Source organism: Neurospora crassa, linkage group III (genome assembly GCF_000182925.2).
Source record: "Neurospora crassa OR74A linkage group III, whole genome shotgun sequence".
In the NCBI taxonomy this organism is placed as follows: Eukaryota; Fungi; Ascomycota; class Sordariomycetes; order Sordariales; family Sordariaceae; genus Neurospora; species Neurospora crassa.
The window spans coordinates 1,904,200-1,920,074 of NC_026503.1; the positions used below are offsets into that span (position 1 = coordinate 1,904,200).

Here is a 15,875-nt window from a genome sequence, read left to right on the forward strand (position 1 = left end):
AATCAAGAGAGGTCGAGTGAAGGCTTCAACACAAAGAGCAAGATAAATTGATCCGCTACTACTGACTGATTTGCTAGATATGATATCGGGAGACAATCTTGAACGAGCCAGCTTGAACATCGAACAAGACCCAGGATGGCCACGTCCTATGTTCTGCAATCGTCCTCCATCCATACCCAATAAACGAACGTGGGTCGTATCCCTCTCAGGCATGGCAATACGGCCTATTCCTACCCAACGTGTGCAAGTCCATAAGTCATAACCAAAAGGCATGTATCAAACAAAGGCCCAAGAAAAGGACGTGACCTTGGAAAAGCAAAACGGGATAAAACTTGAACTAATAAAATTTCTTTCTCGTTATTCCTTTCTGTTGTCCTTCCTAATTCATTTCAGAAATATCCTTGACGCCGTGTCCACATCACAATATCGACCAGGGAACACACTTTCTCCCTCTTCGTTCCTTCCTTGTATCGCTGATCTACTCTTTCCCTCTAGAATCCCAAAAATGATGGATTGGGTCGAATCTAGGGTTCGCATTGCAACTCCGCTGGTGTTTCTATATCCGAGAGTAAGACCAGATGCGGGCCCGCATATCACCAGATCCGGTAGCGAAGTACCCAACACCGTTGGGACCAGTCACTGGGCTGGGCGCCACGGAGATGACCGAGTTCTTGTGTCCCTGGAGCATGAGCTGTGTGTGGCCGGTACGGGGATCCCAGAACTGAACACCGCGGTCCTTGGAACCAGAGAGGACCCATTGCGAGTCAGGGGTCAGTGCAACGCTGAGGACGAAATCCTGTGACAAGTGATTGACACGTTAGCAAGATTGTAGAGGAATGGCCAATGGGGATATTAATGTGTAAACGTACTCTGTGGCCCTCGAAGGTCTTAATGCAGCGCCCACCCTTAGGAGGTGCCGAAGAAGGAATACCGCGCGGAGCACTAAGCTCCCACATTTTGATGGTCTTGTCCAAACTGCCGCTGACAAGGTTGCGGCCATCAGGAGAGAAAGCAACACTATAGACGCTGTCCTTGTGGCCGTCGGGGCCCTCAAGACGCTCCGCAAGGTAGCCTCTCATGTCCCAGACACGGACGCTCTTGTCCAGGGATCCGGCAGCAACGAATTGCTTGTCGGGCGAGATAGCAACAGTCGTGACACCATCTTCAATAGAGAGGACAGACGTGTTCTGCCCGGTTTCAATGTCCCAAAGACGGACGGTTCTATCACCACTGCCGGAAGCAATAGTGCGACCATCGCGAGAAAAGTCAAGACTGTAGATATCTTGTTCGTGGCCATGGAAGGTGTTACGAATGGTCCTCGACTGAATATCCCAGACCTATATCGAGCATGTTAGCAAGAGAAGACCACAACAGTTGGCTAAGGCATTGACACGTACTCTGATGAGCTTGTCCTCGGCTCCAGTGGCAAGATACTTGCCATCAGGGCTGAAGCAGACGCTTCTGATGTAAAGATCTCCAGTAAGATCGATGTTTTCGTCCTGCAGGATGCAAAGCTTCTCGCCAGTCTCCACGTCGTAGATCTGAGCGGAACGGTTGCAGCCCGTGGCAACGTACTTGCCATCCATGCTGAACCTCACGCAGCAAACAACGCTCTCATGCTGAAGAGTGTGAACCAGCTCAACGTCTAGTACCCTGGGAACGGCCGCGTTGAAGATAACCCACCAATCGTCCTTCATCTTCTTGATGTGATTCGGAAGGCGGTCGGGATCAAGCTCGCTCAAAGCGTTGGTCTGAGAAGGCGGAGGCGGAGGAGGCTGGTGGTGCTGAGCCATCCGGGTATGGTCCGGGGTAGGATGGGTTGGGACCTGGGGCGACTGAGCAGGGCCGCCGTTGTACGGGATGGGAGTGTTGATTTGAGGAGTAGCCGGGCCGCCAGCGGGAGGTCTGCCGATGCCACGCTTGCCGGCAGGGCCAGGAGAGGCAGTGCTCTGGGGCGGCTGGGGAGGAAAGTTACCAGGTCCCTGGGGCCCTTGATACTGCTGCTGGAAGGGAGGCTGCTGAGACGGCGGCGGGGGCGGGGGAGGAGGACCCTGCAGCCCAGGGGGCGCAGGCATATGTGCTGGCTGTTCTTGCTGCTGCGGTGGAGGGGGAGGAGGGACCAAGGCCTGCCCGCCCTGACCTGCCATGATCGCGCTAAAGACATTGCTTCCCAAACCAATAGCAGGGGGCTGCTGCTGGCCAGGATGCTGTGGAGGCGGGTTCATGTTGCCGGGAGCGCCTCCGCGGGCTTCAAGCTGGCGACGCAGCAGCGCAATCTCATCCTCGTACCTGGCCGGATATTGTCAGCCTACTTCTTTCGAGTCTCGGATATGCTTGACCGGGTTTTTTGTTTGACTGGCTTACTTTTGCTTTACGTTCATCTGGTGCTGCTCCATCTGGAAGACTTTCTCACGGATGACCTGAAGCTCCTGAAGCTGCGTTGCCACTATTGTCTGGTCAGCCGGGTACACGTCCCAAAGCCTAAGTCGCTGATCACAGGCCCGAAACAGCCCGCATCACCATGTACAGCTGGATTCCCTCGTTGCCAGATGGGAGGAGGATGGCCACCCAGCGGAGGGATGTGTGGAGAAACCCTTACAATCATGCTGGCAGGTCTCGTACTGGCGAGCTTGTGATTCGAATTCCATTCTGATGCCATCGAGGAGCTCGTTGAGGCGACCCATGTTCTGAATGGGCGCGCCCGCAATGGGTCGGTGCGGATACATGGACATTTTGCGTAGTTGGGGCGGTTGTCCGCGTGCTATGTTTTGGTGAAGCCGACGAGAAACGGACAGAAATCCAAGCCGGGAACGCTAGGGCGGTCGCGCAGGTTTGCGAAAGCTCAAGACAGCAATCGGCTGAAGGAAGCGAGAACGAGGGATGCGACCGATGATACAAAGGCGGCTGGCTCGTAAGATGACGCAGCTGGAGTGCAGCCGGCGTGAGGTCGGAACGAGCGTCGAGCTACCGTGCGTTGGGATGGCGTGCGCGCGGGACGGATCGCAGCGCGAAAAGACGCAAAAGATGGGGACCGCGAGGGGGGCTCGGAATCCCTAGTCGAATGGCACTGTACACAACCAAGGGCCAATGACGGGATCCGAGGGGTTGATGGGGATGGTGATGCTGGCGTTGCGCCAATTCCGATGTTTGTTGTTGGGAGGACTTGAGCGAAGCAGTTAGGGCTGCAGGCTGCAAATGCTGGTGTTGCTCCGGAGTAGTGTTGCCAAAGGGGGGAGGAGAAGGAAAAAGAAGTGGAATGGCCAGCAGGTGGCAGAAATGACCTGGGCGTGCGGGTTCTGGGGCGGCTCCCGGTGTGGATTCCCATGGACTTGCAGCCAGCGACACCACTCCCACCTCCAGCGGCTGCGGGCACTTGGGTCTTGGACTTCCTTCTTGGGAGGACAGGGAGGCGGGCTGCCGACGGGCTGCGGACAGGGCAGCAAGCTCGCAGTTCCACTTGTCAGCCTGTGGCCTGTGGAGGGTGGCACCGGTCACGCACTTAGTACCTACCTAGTGCATGTAGTGTACATCGGACGGAACGAAGGTACTTTCGTCGTATCTTGCGACCGAGAGGTACGTGGCTTCCTTTGATGTCGTCGGTAAACGGACAAGTCACTGAGCTTGCAAAGTGCTCCAGGCAGTACCTCGCATAGTACCTCGCATAGTCCATGAGCCACCCGCCATTGCTACGAGTTCCGACATGGATAGCAGGGTTTAGGGTTCCCTGTGTTACCTACCTAGGCGTAGAATATGGAATGGTAAGGCCAGAAGTGCGATTGTGGAGAGCATCTGCACAAGAGTGGATCTACGAGATTCTGGAGACCCAGTCGTCAGTGTTCGTGCGCCAGTTACGTAGAGGTGCCGCCCTGGTCACTGCTGTGATGGTTCCATTCCCGGAAAGCGAAAGAAGGTCGGCCCGGGTTGGGGGAGTGCATTGACGGACTCACCCCTCGATGTCTGCTCACCGCGTCCTGTGGTTGGGCTTTGTCACTTACGAGCACAAGGTAGCTGGTAGATGCACGTACGATTGTACACTGCACCTGTGTCAGCATAAAATTTGTTAGCGCGGTGATCTGTAGGTGGCGAGAACTTAATTTTCGTACAAGAGATGGCTAGCTTGACCACATCTAAGCCCCTATATACTGTCCGGTGGCGGTAGCGCGCTAACAAGTTTGCTGCCAGCAAAGGTGTACACAGTACATTGGAAACTCTTTCTTGCCTTTTTTCATCTTCCCAAGTTCGGATTGATCCAGGCGGGCAATCAGCGACGGGTATCCTGAGAGGCTACCTTTGCAAACAGTGACTACCTCTACTGCAAGTGTCGATAAGGAAAACATTCCCTTCATCCGTTGGTTTTTAAAACCAGGTGATTGCGAGGCGTCTGCCATTAGGCGCAAAACTCCAGACAAAACCACAGAGTGGTCTCCACGGCATTACGTACACTACAGTACCGTGGGGCAGAAACCATCGTCCAAGCGCTTACACATGCGGTTTTGAAACAATGCAAACCACTGCACAAACACAACCTCAACTCCCACTGCCACCGCGATGAATGCTACGGCATACAGCACACCATAACGCACTCGGTCTGCACGATATCGATTTAGCACCTCAATCAGGCATAGTTTTTGAGATGGACTTTGACCCTCAATATACAGGAACACAAACTCGCCTCCTTCAGACGACCTAGGTATCTTCTACGAACGCTCCCCCAGGTTCGGTTTTGCTTCATTTTGTGAGAGCTGCGGCCCGCTCAACGATGTGCAATCACGCGCGCCATGATGATCCGCTGCGTGGTGTATCTAATAAATATACACAAACTGCCAATTGGTCCAAAGCAGGAGTACGAACTAGGACCATTGCTTTCAACTTGTCCTGGCAATCTTCGAGCAACGTCAACTCACGAAAAACAATGACTTTCTGTTCTCGGTGAGTTGTCCTGTGCACCCTCTTACACACCTCTTGACCCGTTTCAGATCTGAGCAAGCGCACCACAACAGGAGACATCCATCGATCGCAGGTGTAGCCTTATGGAGCCACCCCGTCCCCTACCTTTCGATATCCCAGCGGCTATAATCATTGAAGCCTCAACAAACCCCGCTTGTAGCGCAGATAGCGACAGTAGATCCAGGTCTCTATCGACTGTGGCCAAGTGTACCTGGCTACCTGTCTTCGTTGGTTTAATCTTGTCATCGGAAGCGCATACATCACCTTCCCCTCTTTTGTGATGTGGTACCAAACCCGAACAAAACCAGTGAATCCGTCACCTCTATCTTCCTTCATGTTCCCTTGTACTTCCGCGCTCTGGTCCTTTTTTTTTTTTTTTTTTTTTGCGACTTGGTCAGGACCTCGTTCCTAGTTCAACCTCCGATGTCGAATGAACCGGCGGACAGACCGTATTTTATCCTCCAACGCCCAAATGTACTGGCTCCAGCCTGGCTACACAATCCAGCCACAAACAGGCTACTACGCGAGTCAGTAATGTGAAGGATCACTAAGGTTCTGACCAACACATGATTCTGCCTTTGCATGTCACACTGTCTCGTATATCTGGTGGTCCTTGCGTCAGGCTGGGTGTCGAGTACGAAGATAATTCCCATGTTTCAATCAACTGTTCAGCGATTGAATACTCGTTCAGTCGGTTTCTGTGGAGAGACCCTGAGCGATGTGTTGATGATATACGCCCCAGACAGTTGTTGCTTAGCTGGCTATGTCGCATGCTTCAACATTGCCTCGCTTCAAAGAGGCCATCATCTCACCCAGGCAGGGGGAAGTACCAGGAGCAGGTTGCATAGCGCAATGTATCCAGCTTCTGCCAGTGTTGTGGTTCGACAGAGAGTCCCTGCAACAGCCACATGTATACATTGTCCTCAGAGTGCTGATTGCCAGACAAGTGGATGTTCAGCTTTGGGAACTTGGGTTGACTGGACTCACCTTACCCATCCCATCGAATCAATCTGTTTCATCCGATGTCAATCCAGCAGTCGCTCCGAGGGGAGGTCAGAGCGGCACGTGGGTTGGGAAAAAAACCAATTCGGATCAAAGTTTGCCCACTTTACAACTTGCAACAAAGACGTTTTGATGGGAACATCGAATCTGATCAGCGCACTGACCCGATATGTCGAGTACATAGAGTGTATCCAGGTTCATTTGGATCTAATCTTATCAGATCTTACGGTGTGCGGGCCACACCATGCCGCTGTTGCCCCCTTTCTCTTTCTTCAGTTCTAAGCGAGCCCCGTATGCCCCGCTGAACGCCCATTGGGAAGGGCAAGTTCCTCGCCACAATCTTGAAACATTTCAATTTTGGATTGGTTGAGGGGTCAACGAAACAAGGGGGGGCACAGAAATTGCAGTCGAGTGATGAGTCCCAAGGTCAGGTAGGACCCGGAAGGGAGCCTTGACAGCTCGGCTCTCGGCTTCGGTAGCTCGGGGATGACGGTTTGGGAATCTGGAAGACTGTTTCAACTGGTTGCTGTTGTCTTGGCGTTGTTTCTCTAGTCATCAGCAGCCGCCATTCACTGCTGGATGCTATCAAAGCAATAATAAATTGTTCGTGCATGTTCGGTCAAAGATGAGGTCTTTTCACGAGGTGCTGTGAAACGAGGAATTTGGATGCACATCATAAAACTGATTCGCGCTGGCGTTTTAAGACCTTTGTGAACGAGGTTTCTTCACAAACTGAGTCTGCAGTGACAAGATTCAGGGTCCCTTGTAACCAAGAGTTGCCCCTTTGCCGCAGAAATCACCCTCAATGCTACCATAGCTGAGCTTTGGTGTTTCGCGATGGCTTCAAGGCGTTTACCATATGTCTTTTGGGTTAGCTTTGGTAGCAGATGTTCTAGTGCGGTTCTTGAAGTGTTTCCCATATATCTTTTCTTCCCGACATCATGTAGACCTAGCTTCTCGTTTCTCTTTTCATTTTCTTCGCTGCATTCACTTCACTCACTTTTGCCAGGCGCAATTCTTGTTACTGTCCACTCATTCATTCATTCATTTGTTTGGTTTCATAGCAAAAGCACCTGGCGTGCCATTCCTTCGGGCTTCTTGATACCACACCAGACTCATCAACCAACAAGACCTTCAGTCCAATCCAATCCAAGCCTCTCATTCAAGCTCTACGCCTTACCAAGTCAAACCTTCACACCCATCCCGCTCCACCACCGCTACAAAAATGTCGTCCAACATCAACAAGAACCTCTACTACACCGTTCCGCTGGACGACGACCTCGAATCCCAGGACTACCTCCAAGAAAAGAAGGCGCCCTGGTTCAGCGTCCCCGTCCGAAGCGCCGCCGTTGCCGCACCCTCTCACTCTTCTCCCTTGTCTGCTTTGTGGAGACTACCTCAAAGATGGTGGCTAAACGACGATAGCCGCCACCACAACAGCGGCAATACTCGTGTCGACGGCAGCCGAGAACATGGAAGAGGCTTTTGGGACCGCTGGATTTGGCTCGTCCACGCCGTTCTGCTGACTATTTCCGTCACGCTTTTTGCGTTGTCTATGTGCACGCTGCAAACCACGACGGGCGCGGGCGCGGGCGCGGCGGCAGCTCAGTGTCAGTGTCAGGGCACCGGGATGGCGGAAGGGGCGAAGGGTGCTGCTGGTGCTTCGAGTTTTGGTAAGGGATTTACGGATGTTGATATTTCCTGGGTTCTTCTTGACAGTTTGTTAATACTGTTTTGTCTGTGGATTTTAGTTCCTCGCTCTTTCTATGAGGGGGAGGAGAAGACGACGACGACAACACCTGCTGCTGTGCTTCCCGTTCCGGTTGTCGACATTCCGGAATCGCAACATGTTGATATGAAGCTTTCGATGGATGATAAGACTTGGGTGGAAGAGGACGAGGAGTGAGGAGTGGGATTGTGTTTCTGTGGGAGGGGAGATGTCTGGATCGACGATGGATCGAAGCTGGATATCAACACGTGGTTAGAGGTTGAATATTTGGGTAACAACAGGGTAACAACAGAGTTTAGCTCAAACGGTGGCTCTTTGTTGAACTTCAAGTTCCGTTTTTTGCATTCACCCCTGAAATAATGTTGCTGCAAGACCCTTGATAGTAATTCACTTGCCCAAAGCCATTTGGCTGATGGAATGGGGTTCCATGTGGTGGTGTACTCTCTGAGAACTCGGTAGGCAATTGTGGTCTTTTGTATGTATTGGAGATCAAGATCTCTAGCTCCATCCAACAACAGTCAGCCAACTCACTCTGGGCGCATCTGATAAAACCAGTGGTGCCCATGCCTTTGTGGAAAATGTTCGAAATCGACCACTGGAGACAAATGGGATCTTCATCACTCTTTTCTTCACCGTTGTTCGTCGCGGATCTTGCATTTGGCAAAAAGCAGATGACAGTTAGCGACTTGAACAGCGGGAGATCTCTTTGATCCCAAGTCTTGGGATTGTGACAAGTTGTACCTGACTTTTAAATGAGGGGCGTTCGAGGAGCCAGGTCAGGTCACCAATGAATCAGTTGTATCCTTTACCAGATAAGATCTTGCTGTGGGGAAGAAAGAGTGGGGACAGGTGGAGGGGTTTCTCACGGCTCCGGATCGTTCCAAAACCACGCCATTTTGGTCGTTCGCATCTTCCTGCTTCCGAGAGTCAAGCGTTCTCCATTGAATCACTTTCGGCTTTCTTGCATTCAGTGACTTGGCTGGGCCATCCAATCACGGAGCTCAATCAAGGTCCCTTGTGCTGTCGAGATCAGCTTCTTGTCAAACGTGCCACCCATCATGCAACGTCGAGGACAAGACGTTGGGTTGACAGCCCATTTTGTTATTGCCAACTTGCGATGTGAGAGCATACAACGCTTTTCTTCGTTTGGCGAGCTATTGTAAAAGCAATTGAAGAACATTTCAGAGAGGCAAGAGGAAGGTACGGTCGAAGAATGCAAAGACGGGTGGATCCATTCGGAATCTCTGACGTTCCCGTCGTTGGTGGAGGAAAGAAAAAAAAGAGGTTCTCGGATGGGTCCGGGCTTCCCTTAGAAGACCTCCCGTCTCACCACCACCACCACTCACGGTGCGGAGATGGCAAGACGAGCGGCCCATTCGGGGCCCAGATTTGATTAGATCTTGGGGCAAAACTGAAAAAAAAAGGGGTTATTGGCGATGATGATGTTGATGGATTGTTCAACAACGAAGCTCATTGTGGGAAGCAAATATTCCGCATTCCTGCTGGCCTGTGACGCTCAAGCTACAAATTACTGCAGATATCTGTTTACTTATCTTCCACCTTCAAGAATGCCTGTCTTCACTCAGAATCCAACCCGTTCGCTTGTCACTGCACCGTTATCGCAGGCGTGCGAGAGAGCTTCTGTTGTCCTTGTTCGGAGCAGCCCACGGATTTACGGGGCCAGCAAGGACAACTACCCTCGTCCCCGGGCCTTGGCACGCTCGACGAAGGTCCGCTTGTTTTCGACGCGACGCTCGTTCGGGAAGCCGATCGTTCAGGGGTGGTTATGACATGAGAAATTGGGCCTGTCACTTTATTGCCAGCGACACATCTTGTATCGGATTCGCGGCACACTCTTTCTTTCCCATTATTCATCGTGTTCTTCTGTTTTCTTTTTAAACCTTCTGCGCCGCGGTCTCTTCCCGGTGTCGGTCCTTCATTCCATCATTCCTTTTGGCTACCCACCAGGACCCACGCCTTTCTCCCCCTTGTTGCTTATCTACAGGCACCCGACACGGTCTTGATCCGGGCCTGGAACACAAAGCTTGCTCGGCTTGCTGTTACTCAACTTGATTATCCCTTCTTTGGCGCGCAAGCCCAACAACCACCGTCAAGATGGACGTGGTCCTCGAGGTCACCGACCAGTTCATGTTCGATTACATGTACGCCTGGCTACTACCAGCACGACCTGCTCTCTATGATTTCCCCGACAAGACCAATGGCACCGCACAAGCTTTCTCGTCCTGGGTGTATGAGCCCGCGACCAAGTTCTTCTCGCTCGAGCCTTCGCAGGCGGCCTACCAGAGTATCTGGACAAGAGACAACATCTACCGTCAGGCTCTATCGCTCTTTTTAATACTATGGTGCGCGCAAACCCCTTTTTTCATGTTCGAGTTGGGCGCAAACACGCTAACCTTGGCTTACACACAGGCTCTTCGGTCTCGTAACCTACTACGTCTTCGCCTCCCTCTCCTACATCTTCGTCTTCGACAAGAAGACTATGGAGCACCCCAAGTTCCTTAAGAACCAGGTCTGGCTCGAGATCAAGCAGACCAACGCCGCCCTGCCCGTCATGGCGTTCTTCACATTCCCCTTCCTGGTTGCCGAAGTGCGCGGTTACTCACTCCTCTACGACACCACGGCCGAGGGTCCTGGTCGCTGGTACGACTTCTTCCAGTTCCCACTCTTCATCATGTTCACCGATTTTGGCATCTACTGGATCCACCGTGGCCTTCACCACCCGCTCGTGTACAAGCACCTGCACAAGCCTCACCACAAGTGGATCATGCCAACTCCCTATGCCAGCCACGCCTTCCACCCCATCGACGGTTTCGCCCAGAGCATCCCCTACCACATTTTCCCCTTTATCTTTCCGCTCCAGAAGATGGCGTACGTCGGCCTTTTCGTGTTTATCAACTTCTGGACCATCATGATCCACGACGGCGAGTACTATGCCAATAACCCCGTGATCAACGGTGCCGCCTGCCACTCGGTTCACCACTTCGCCTTCAACTACAACTACGGCCAGTTCACCACGCTGTGGGACCGCCTCGGCGGCAGCTACAGGGAGCCCGACGGTGACATGTTCGCGAAGGAGAAGAAGATGAGCACAACGACGTGGAAGAAGCAGGTCAACGAGATGGAGAAGATTGTCAAGGAGGTGGAGGGTGAGGATGATCGGCTTTACGAGCCGACCGAGACTAAGAAGTCGAAATAGAGTGAAGTGCGAGAAAAAACGAGGAGGAATAGAAATCTCACCAGTTCTGGTTGATGTCATTTTTTTCTCCCTCAAGGGAAGGAAAAAAAAAAGAAAAAGAAAAAAGGACAAATGGGATTAACGAATCAGCGTCATCCGGCCAAGACCAAGCCACCCGGTCTTATGGTCCTGGATCAGGGACCCGGGTTGAATGGTTGGCTGACACCAAGGATCTGCGACCCTTCATGCGATGTGGGATGGTGGCACGGACGGCGGTCGATGACAACTCAACACACGAACGAGAACGGCGGTACACCACATTGGATACGGATGTATACCATCTGGAAACCCGCCGCGCCGGACCAGCTTAACAAAAGGCAAGAGGGTACTATAATACAGTACCCACCATGAAGGAGGAGTTAGTCTCATAAACCAAATGATGGAATGACTGAATATAGGTAACTGGATTGGGACGGATGGAGCTAATAACAACACATTCAAGAAAAACAAAAACAGTGGTCACTCACTGTTTGTCCATTAGAAGGATTCTAATAACCTACTCGTTGTACATACTTTATATCATTTTATATATACCCGCATCTTTGCACATACGCATCATGTACGGATCTATCTGTTGTCCCTCGAGGCAATGAAACATATGCTGGAAAGGTTGCCGTTCAGATGACCATATATAATGACACAGACAGGCAAAGAACACAAGAAGATAGTTCTCAAAGGATGAGAGCCAGCCTCCGAGTAAACAACACAAACCTAGGCGGTCACTGTCCCCAAGTCATACAACAACCCATCGCTCCACTATGGCACAGGCGACATGTACTTCCAAATTCAGTATCCTGGTAGGTATGACCAGTGTTACTAGCATGTCTTGCTTTCCTGACATCTTCAAGGGAACAAGGCGAGGCATCACATATATGAGTAAACCGAAACGAAATGGCCAAGCCACACAACACAAGACCATAGGTACAACATAAATTAGAAGGCCAAGCAAACGCTAAGATTGCTTCTGAGCTTGGAACGCCCCCGTTGAACCGGAGATAAGCGAAACTGGAGGCCTCCTGTCACTTCCGCTTTGGATAGTATGATCTCAAGTTAGAACCTCGTGCAAAAGAGGAGCAGAACTATAGGGTTCGCTGAGAGTAGATTGGAAATTCGACAGCACGCAGATGTGAGGTAGTGAGGGGGCACTATACAGAAGGGAGTCGACAGGGAAAAGCTAATGGGTATTTGGGGTTCTGCATGGTTGACTAGCTTGAATAGATACTAGATGAGTTGCCCACCATCAAACGCAACAACGTAATAGATGGGGATAAAAAGAAACTAAGAGGCAGAACGAAGCCAGACACCCGCCCCCCACATCGCCCTTTCTGCGCCAAATCTTGCTCGCTTGAGAGAATAGACAAGACCTCCAGAACGAAAAGAAGAAAAAAAAGAGTAAGGAAACGTGTGAGTGATGTTGTAACGATAGTATAACGGTCGGTTGGTGTTGGTACAGTTGTTGTGACAGCAGTAGTAAAGAAAAAAAAAAAGGTCGAATGAGTGTTTTTAGTTGGTTAACTCGTCGGTTCCAGCCCGTCAAAATGTGTAGTGTAGTGTAGTTTATGTGTTCAAAATGGTAAAAAGCGGTTGCGTTTCCACGGAGGGCTTGGCGTATAGTCGAGTCGAAGTATTGTTGCTTGGTATGGGCTGTCCGTTGGTCTGTGACAGAGGATGTATGTTTCCCTTCCCAAAGCTTCTGCGCACCTCGCCCATCCTTGTTGTCGGTTCGTCTCGTGTATACCCCGCGGGTCGGCTGGCTGGTTGAGGTGGTGAGTTTCCGCCTTCGCGCCCATTCTCTCGTTTAGTTCCGTTGTGACTATCCCCATCCATTATATTCTCCATCCCTCTCGCCATTTCTATCCCCATTGCTCGCGCTATCGCTTGTACCGCTCACGAAAAGCTCACGAACTTGGGATCCCTTGGCAACCCATCCGCTCCAATGCCATTCGCCTTGAACCTCCTCTCCATGTACAGCTTCCTCGCGTCGTCGAACTGAAGTCTCCTCCTCTTCATGATCTTGAGGATTTCCCGCTTGGCCTCATCATCCAAGCCAGCGCGACCGTCGCTCCCCCCAACGTTGCCCGCAAGATTAAAGTCGGCAGACGACAGACCGGCTTCCATATCCTCCTCGAACGAGTTGGAGGTAAAAGGCAATCGAGAGTACAGGTATTCGCCGCCGGGAGCGCGGCGCAGGTAGGGTTCTATCGCGTCGAAGGCGTCAAGGAAGGGCGGCAGCCAGGTGTAGCGGGTAAAGTAGGCAGTGGTGGAGAAGAGGAGGGTGAAGAATATGAGGGCGTAGAGGAGGTTGATCATTTTGGCGGGTTGTCTCTGTCACGTTTCGTTTTTGGGACGGGTGTGTATGGGTCGATGAATGGTTGCAAAAAGAGCGAGGCTGTCGAGTGCAAAATGTAGATTTGAGGACAAAGGAATTGTGATCATGCAGTGGGCTTCGCGCAAGATACGATCACGATACTTTTCGTGCTTCGGGTGGTCCGGTACGGCTTCTGGTGCCTGCAGTGCCGCTTGCGCGCGCAGAGGTAACTGCTGATGTAAGTCGAGTCAAATAGTGTAGTCGCGTTGCAAGGAAGCGAGTCAAGAAACGAAGACGATTTGTCAGGAGGTGATGAACAAGGACTGGGAGAAAGAACACAAGTCACGACATGTTTAGGCCCGGGGCGGTTGTTGCAAACAAAGTCCGCGGCAGGTGAGGGATGGTAGGTTTTTGGATAAGTTAAATTGATCACAAGATGGAACACGCGGCGCAGACAGAATCTCGAATGAATGATATCCGCCCTGCCGCCCGAAAAAGGATTGCCAAGACGCAGCCATGCTTGGGACATGGGTCATGACGAATGCGGCGGGCAAGGGTGACAACTTGAAGTGGAAGCTGTCGCAAACTGAAGCGCAGCAGTGCCCGCCCCAACATCGCCCCCGGCCCAGCAGCAATTCGACGCGGTATGCACAGGCCACCCCTAACCCTGTGCAGGTGACATCTTGGATGCTTGCAGCCGCCCTCCCCATCGTCCAACAAGCAGCTCGAGCTGCTGACAGCTGGCTGTAGCGCCAAGCCTTCTCTACGGCAGGTGGCCCTAGACCAGGTTAGGAAACCTAAGCGAGCCCACACTGAGGCGCGACAATTCACCGTGCTGGTGCCAAAATCCAGCGATATTGTCGATTGTGATCCCGATTCTCGAGAAGCTCGACTCTGCCTCCAGTAACGCCTAGGTCTTCTTGTAGCCCCAGATCCCGCCAAAATGTCTCTTAGCAACGTCTCTGCCGACCTCATCTGGGAGATCACCCGTAAGTTCTGATCCTGTCGAATTTCTGGTTCTGGCCGATTTGGGGAGTGTGTGGACATGGCGAAAAGCTGACGGTGTTGTTTTTGCGGTCATATAGGCTCCCATAACTCTTTCCTCGTCAAGAGAAAGTCTGGTGGCGGTGTCCAGTTCTCCCGGGATCCCCTCAACTTGACCAACAAGCATTCCCGCAAGGTACGGTCACCCGAAAGGACGAACCCGAGCAACCGAATTGGGTCAGAGAACAGATGGAAAAGGGGACAGTTTGGCTAACGTTTGGGGAAAATAGTATGCTGGTTTCGTCAACGACAAGGTACATTGAGCAACCTCACCGACGCACGTCGAATATCCGACCGAACGAACCCATGGAACTGACAATTTTGGAATAGGCCGTCGGCGTTGTTCCTGGTGAGAAGGGTGGTGTCGTTGTGACCACCAAGAAGGCTGGCTCCATCAACAAGCCCGCTGCTCGTTACACCGTCGCTTTCGGTGCTAACAAGACTGCCCGCAAGTCAGTATACCCCGGCAATGACAGCTGCGAAACCAACAACAGCACGGAACGAATTGCTGACATGATGCGAACCTACACAGGACCTACAAGGCTATCGCCCGCCAGGTCGCCGGCTACCGCTCCGACCTCCTCAAGGCCGCCGTTGCCCGTGCCTCCGCCATCCGCCGCTCTCAGCGCGCCGTCAAGCCCGAGCCCGCCCAGAAGCTCCGTGGCAACGCCGCCAAGAAGGCTGCTGCCTCTGCTTAAATGTACTGAGGCGTGGAGGACGATGAGCATGCAGGGACACTGGGAGACGTCTGTGTATTAAGCCTGGAAAGCCTCGCTGACAGAGGCGGCGCATACAACATTTCATGCATGGGATTGGGGTTCAAGGGACAGGAAAGGGTTGCCAGTCCCGGATTCCAGGGATGGCCATGGCGTTTGATATCCAGATGAATCAATCAACCCTAGCAGGGTCATCGACGAACAACAACAACCACAATTCTGTTCTGGGTCATGTTGTGAGCTTTCAGCATATATGTGATTTCATGAGGGGAGTTGGATGGGCTACCGGCCGGCAAGATGGTATGATGCCCGTTTTTCCGAGTCTACTACCAACCTCTTCTGGCAACTACACCTCGGCATCCCAAGAAGTTCGGCCTCGACTGGACAAGAATGGCGCATACCCCTGGATTTGGGACGTCAAGCTGGATGGGTTGTTGGCCTCATGACCATGGAAGCGGTATGGAAGCGGGCCTCTTCGGATGACATCAGAGCAGATCTCCCGAACTTGCCCGAGGACGCTAGACCGAGCCGGACCTCGGGAGACCACATGTTCGGACGTAGGTACCCCCGGCAAGTTGACAGCATGGAGTGTTCACCAATGCAACAGCGAGTACATGGATCTGTGTTCGATGCGGCTACATCAACGGCATCATGTGAAATCTGGACGGCCAAGTAGCACATGTACTTATACTACTATCTTCACAACCGAGTTAAGACGAATAACTTGAATGGGTACCTCTACGCAAGTACGGTCCGTGACTATCAATGTGAATTTAAATATAAATTTGATTTTGAGGCGCATTGTCTCAGGCCTGCGCAACATGGTGTGTACACCGTCCAAATGGGCGCGGCCAACGGAGACTGGCTTACTCC

At 52.2% G+C, this 15,875-nt stretch overlaps 5 protein-coding genes across 6 annotated transcripts; 3 read left to right on the forward strand and 2 right to left on the reverse strand.

The window, feature by feature from the left end:
• Positions 1–21: 21 nt before the first annotated feature.
• rco-1 (regulator of conidiation-1) lies at positions 22–3,252 on the reverse strand. The gene is made up of 5 exons (XM_957828.3): positions 2,600–3,252; positions 2,365–2,446; positions 1,398–2,289; positions 870–1,337; positions 22–796 (listed from the first exon to the last, which is right to left on the reverse strand). The coding sequence occupies exons 1-5, from the start codon at positions 2,730–2,732 to the stop codon at positions 557–559; spliced, it is 1,815 nt and encodes a 604-aa protein (XP_962921.1). The 5' UTR covers positions 2,733–3,252; the 3' UTR covers positions 22–556.
• Positions 3,253–6,841: 3,589 nt separating this feature from the next.
• NCU06206 lies at positions 6,842–8,374 on the forward strand. 2 transcript variants are annotated; one of them, XM_011395584.1, is made up of 2 exons: positions 6,842–7,622; positions 7,701–8,374. In XM_011395584.1, the coding sequence occupies exons 1-2, from the start codon at positions 7,175–7,177 to the stop codon at positions 7,853–7,855; spliced, it is 603 nt and encodes a 200-aa protein (XP_011393886.1). In that variant the 5' UTR covers positions 6,842–7,174; the 3' UTR covers positions 7,856–8,374. The 2 variants fall into 2 exon arrangements, with proteins under 2 accessions (XP_011393886.1, XP_011393885.1); XM_011395583.1 differs by having other exon boundaries at positions 6,869–8,202.
• Positions 8,375–9,065: 691 nt separating this feature from the next.
• NCU06207 (C-5 sterol desaturase) lies at positions 9,066–11,963 on the forward strand. The gene is made up of 2 exons (XM_957830.2): positions 9,066–10,041; positions 10,109–11,963. Exons 1-2 carry the CDS (start codon positions 9,794–9,796, stop codon positions 10,893–10,895), a joined length of 1,035 nt encoding a protein of 344 aa, XP_962923.1. The 5' UTR covers positions 9,066–9,793; the 3' UTR covers positions 10,896–11,963.
• NCU06209 (hypothetical protein) lies at positions 11,785–13,671 on the reverse strand. The gene has a single exon (XM_957832.2). The coding sequence runs from the start codon at positions 13,242–13,244 to the stop codon at positions 12,822–12,824; it is 423 nt and encodes a 140-aa protein (XP_962925.1). The 5' UTR covers positions 13,245–13,671; the 3' UTR covers positions 11,785–12,821.
• Positions 13,672–14,018: 347 nt separating this feature from the next.
• Positions 14,019–15,803, forward strand: NCU06210 (hypothetical protein). Its single transcript, XM_957833.3, has 5 exons — positions 14,019–14,231; positions 14,328–14,422; positions 14,517–14,540; positions 14,617–14,738; positions 14,819–15,803. The coding sequence occupies exons 1-5, from the start codon at positions 14,186–14,188 to the stop codon at positions 14,982–14,984; spliced, it is 453 nt and encodes a 150-aa protein (XP_962926.1). The 5' UTR covers positions 14,019–14,185; the 3' UTR covers positions 14,985–15,803.
• The last annotated feature ends 72 nt before the right edge of the window (positions 15,804–15,875 follow it).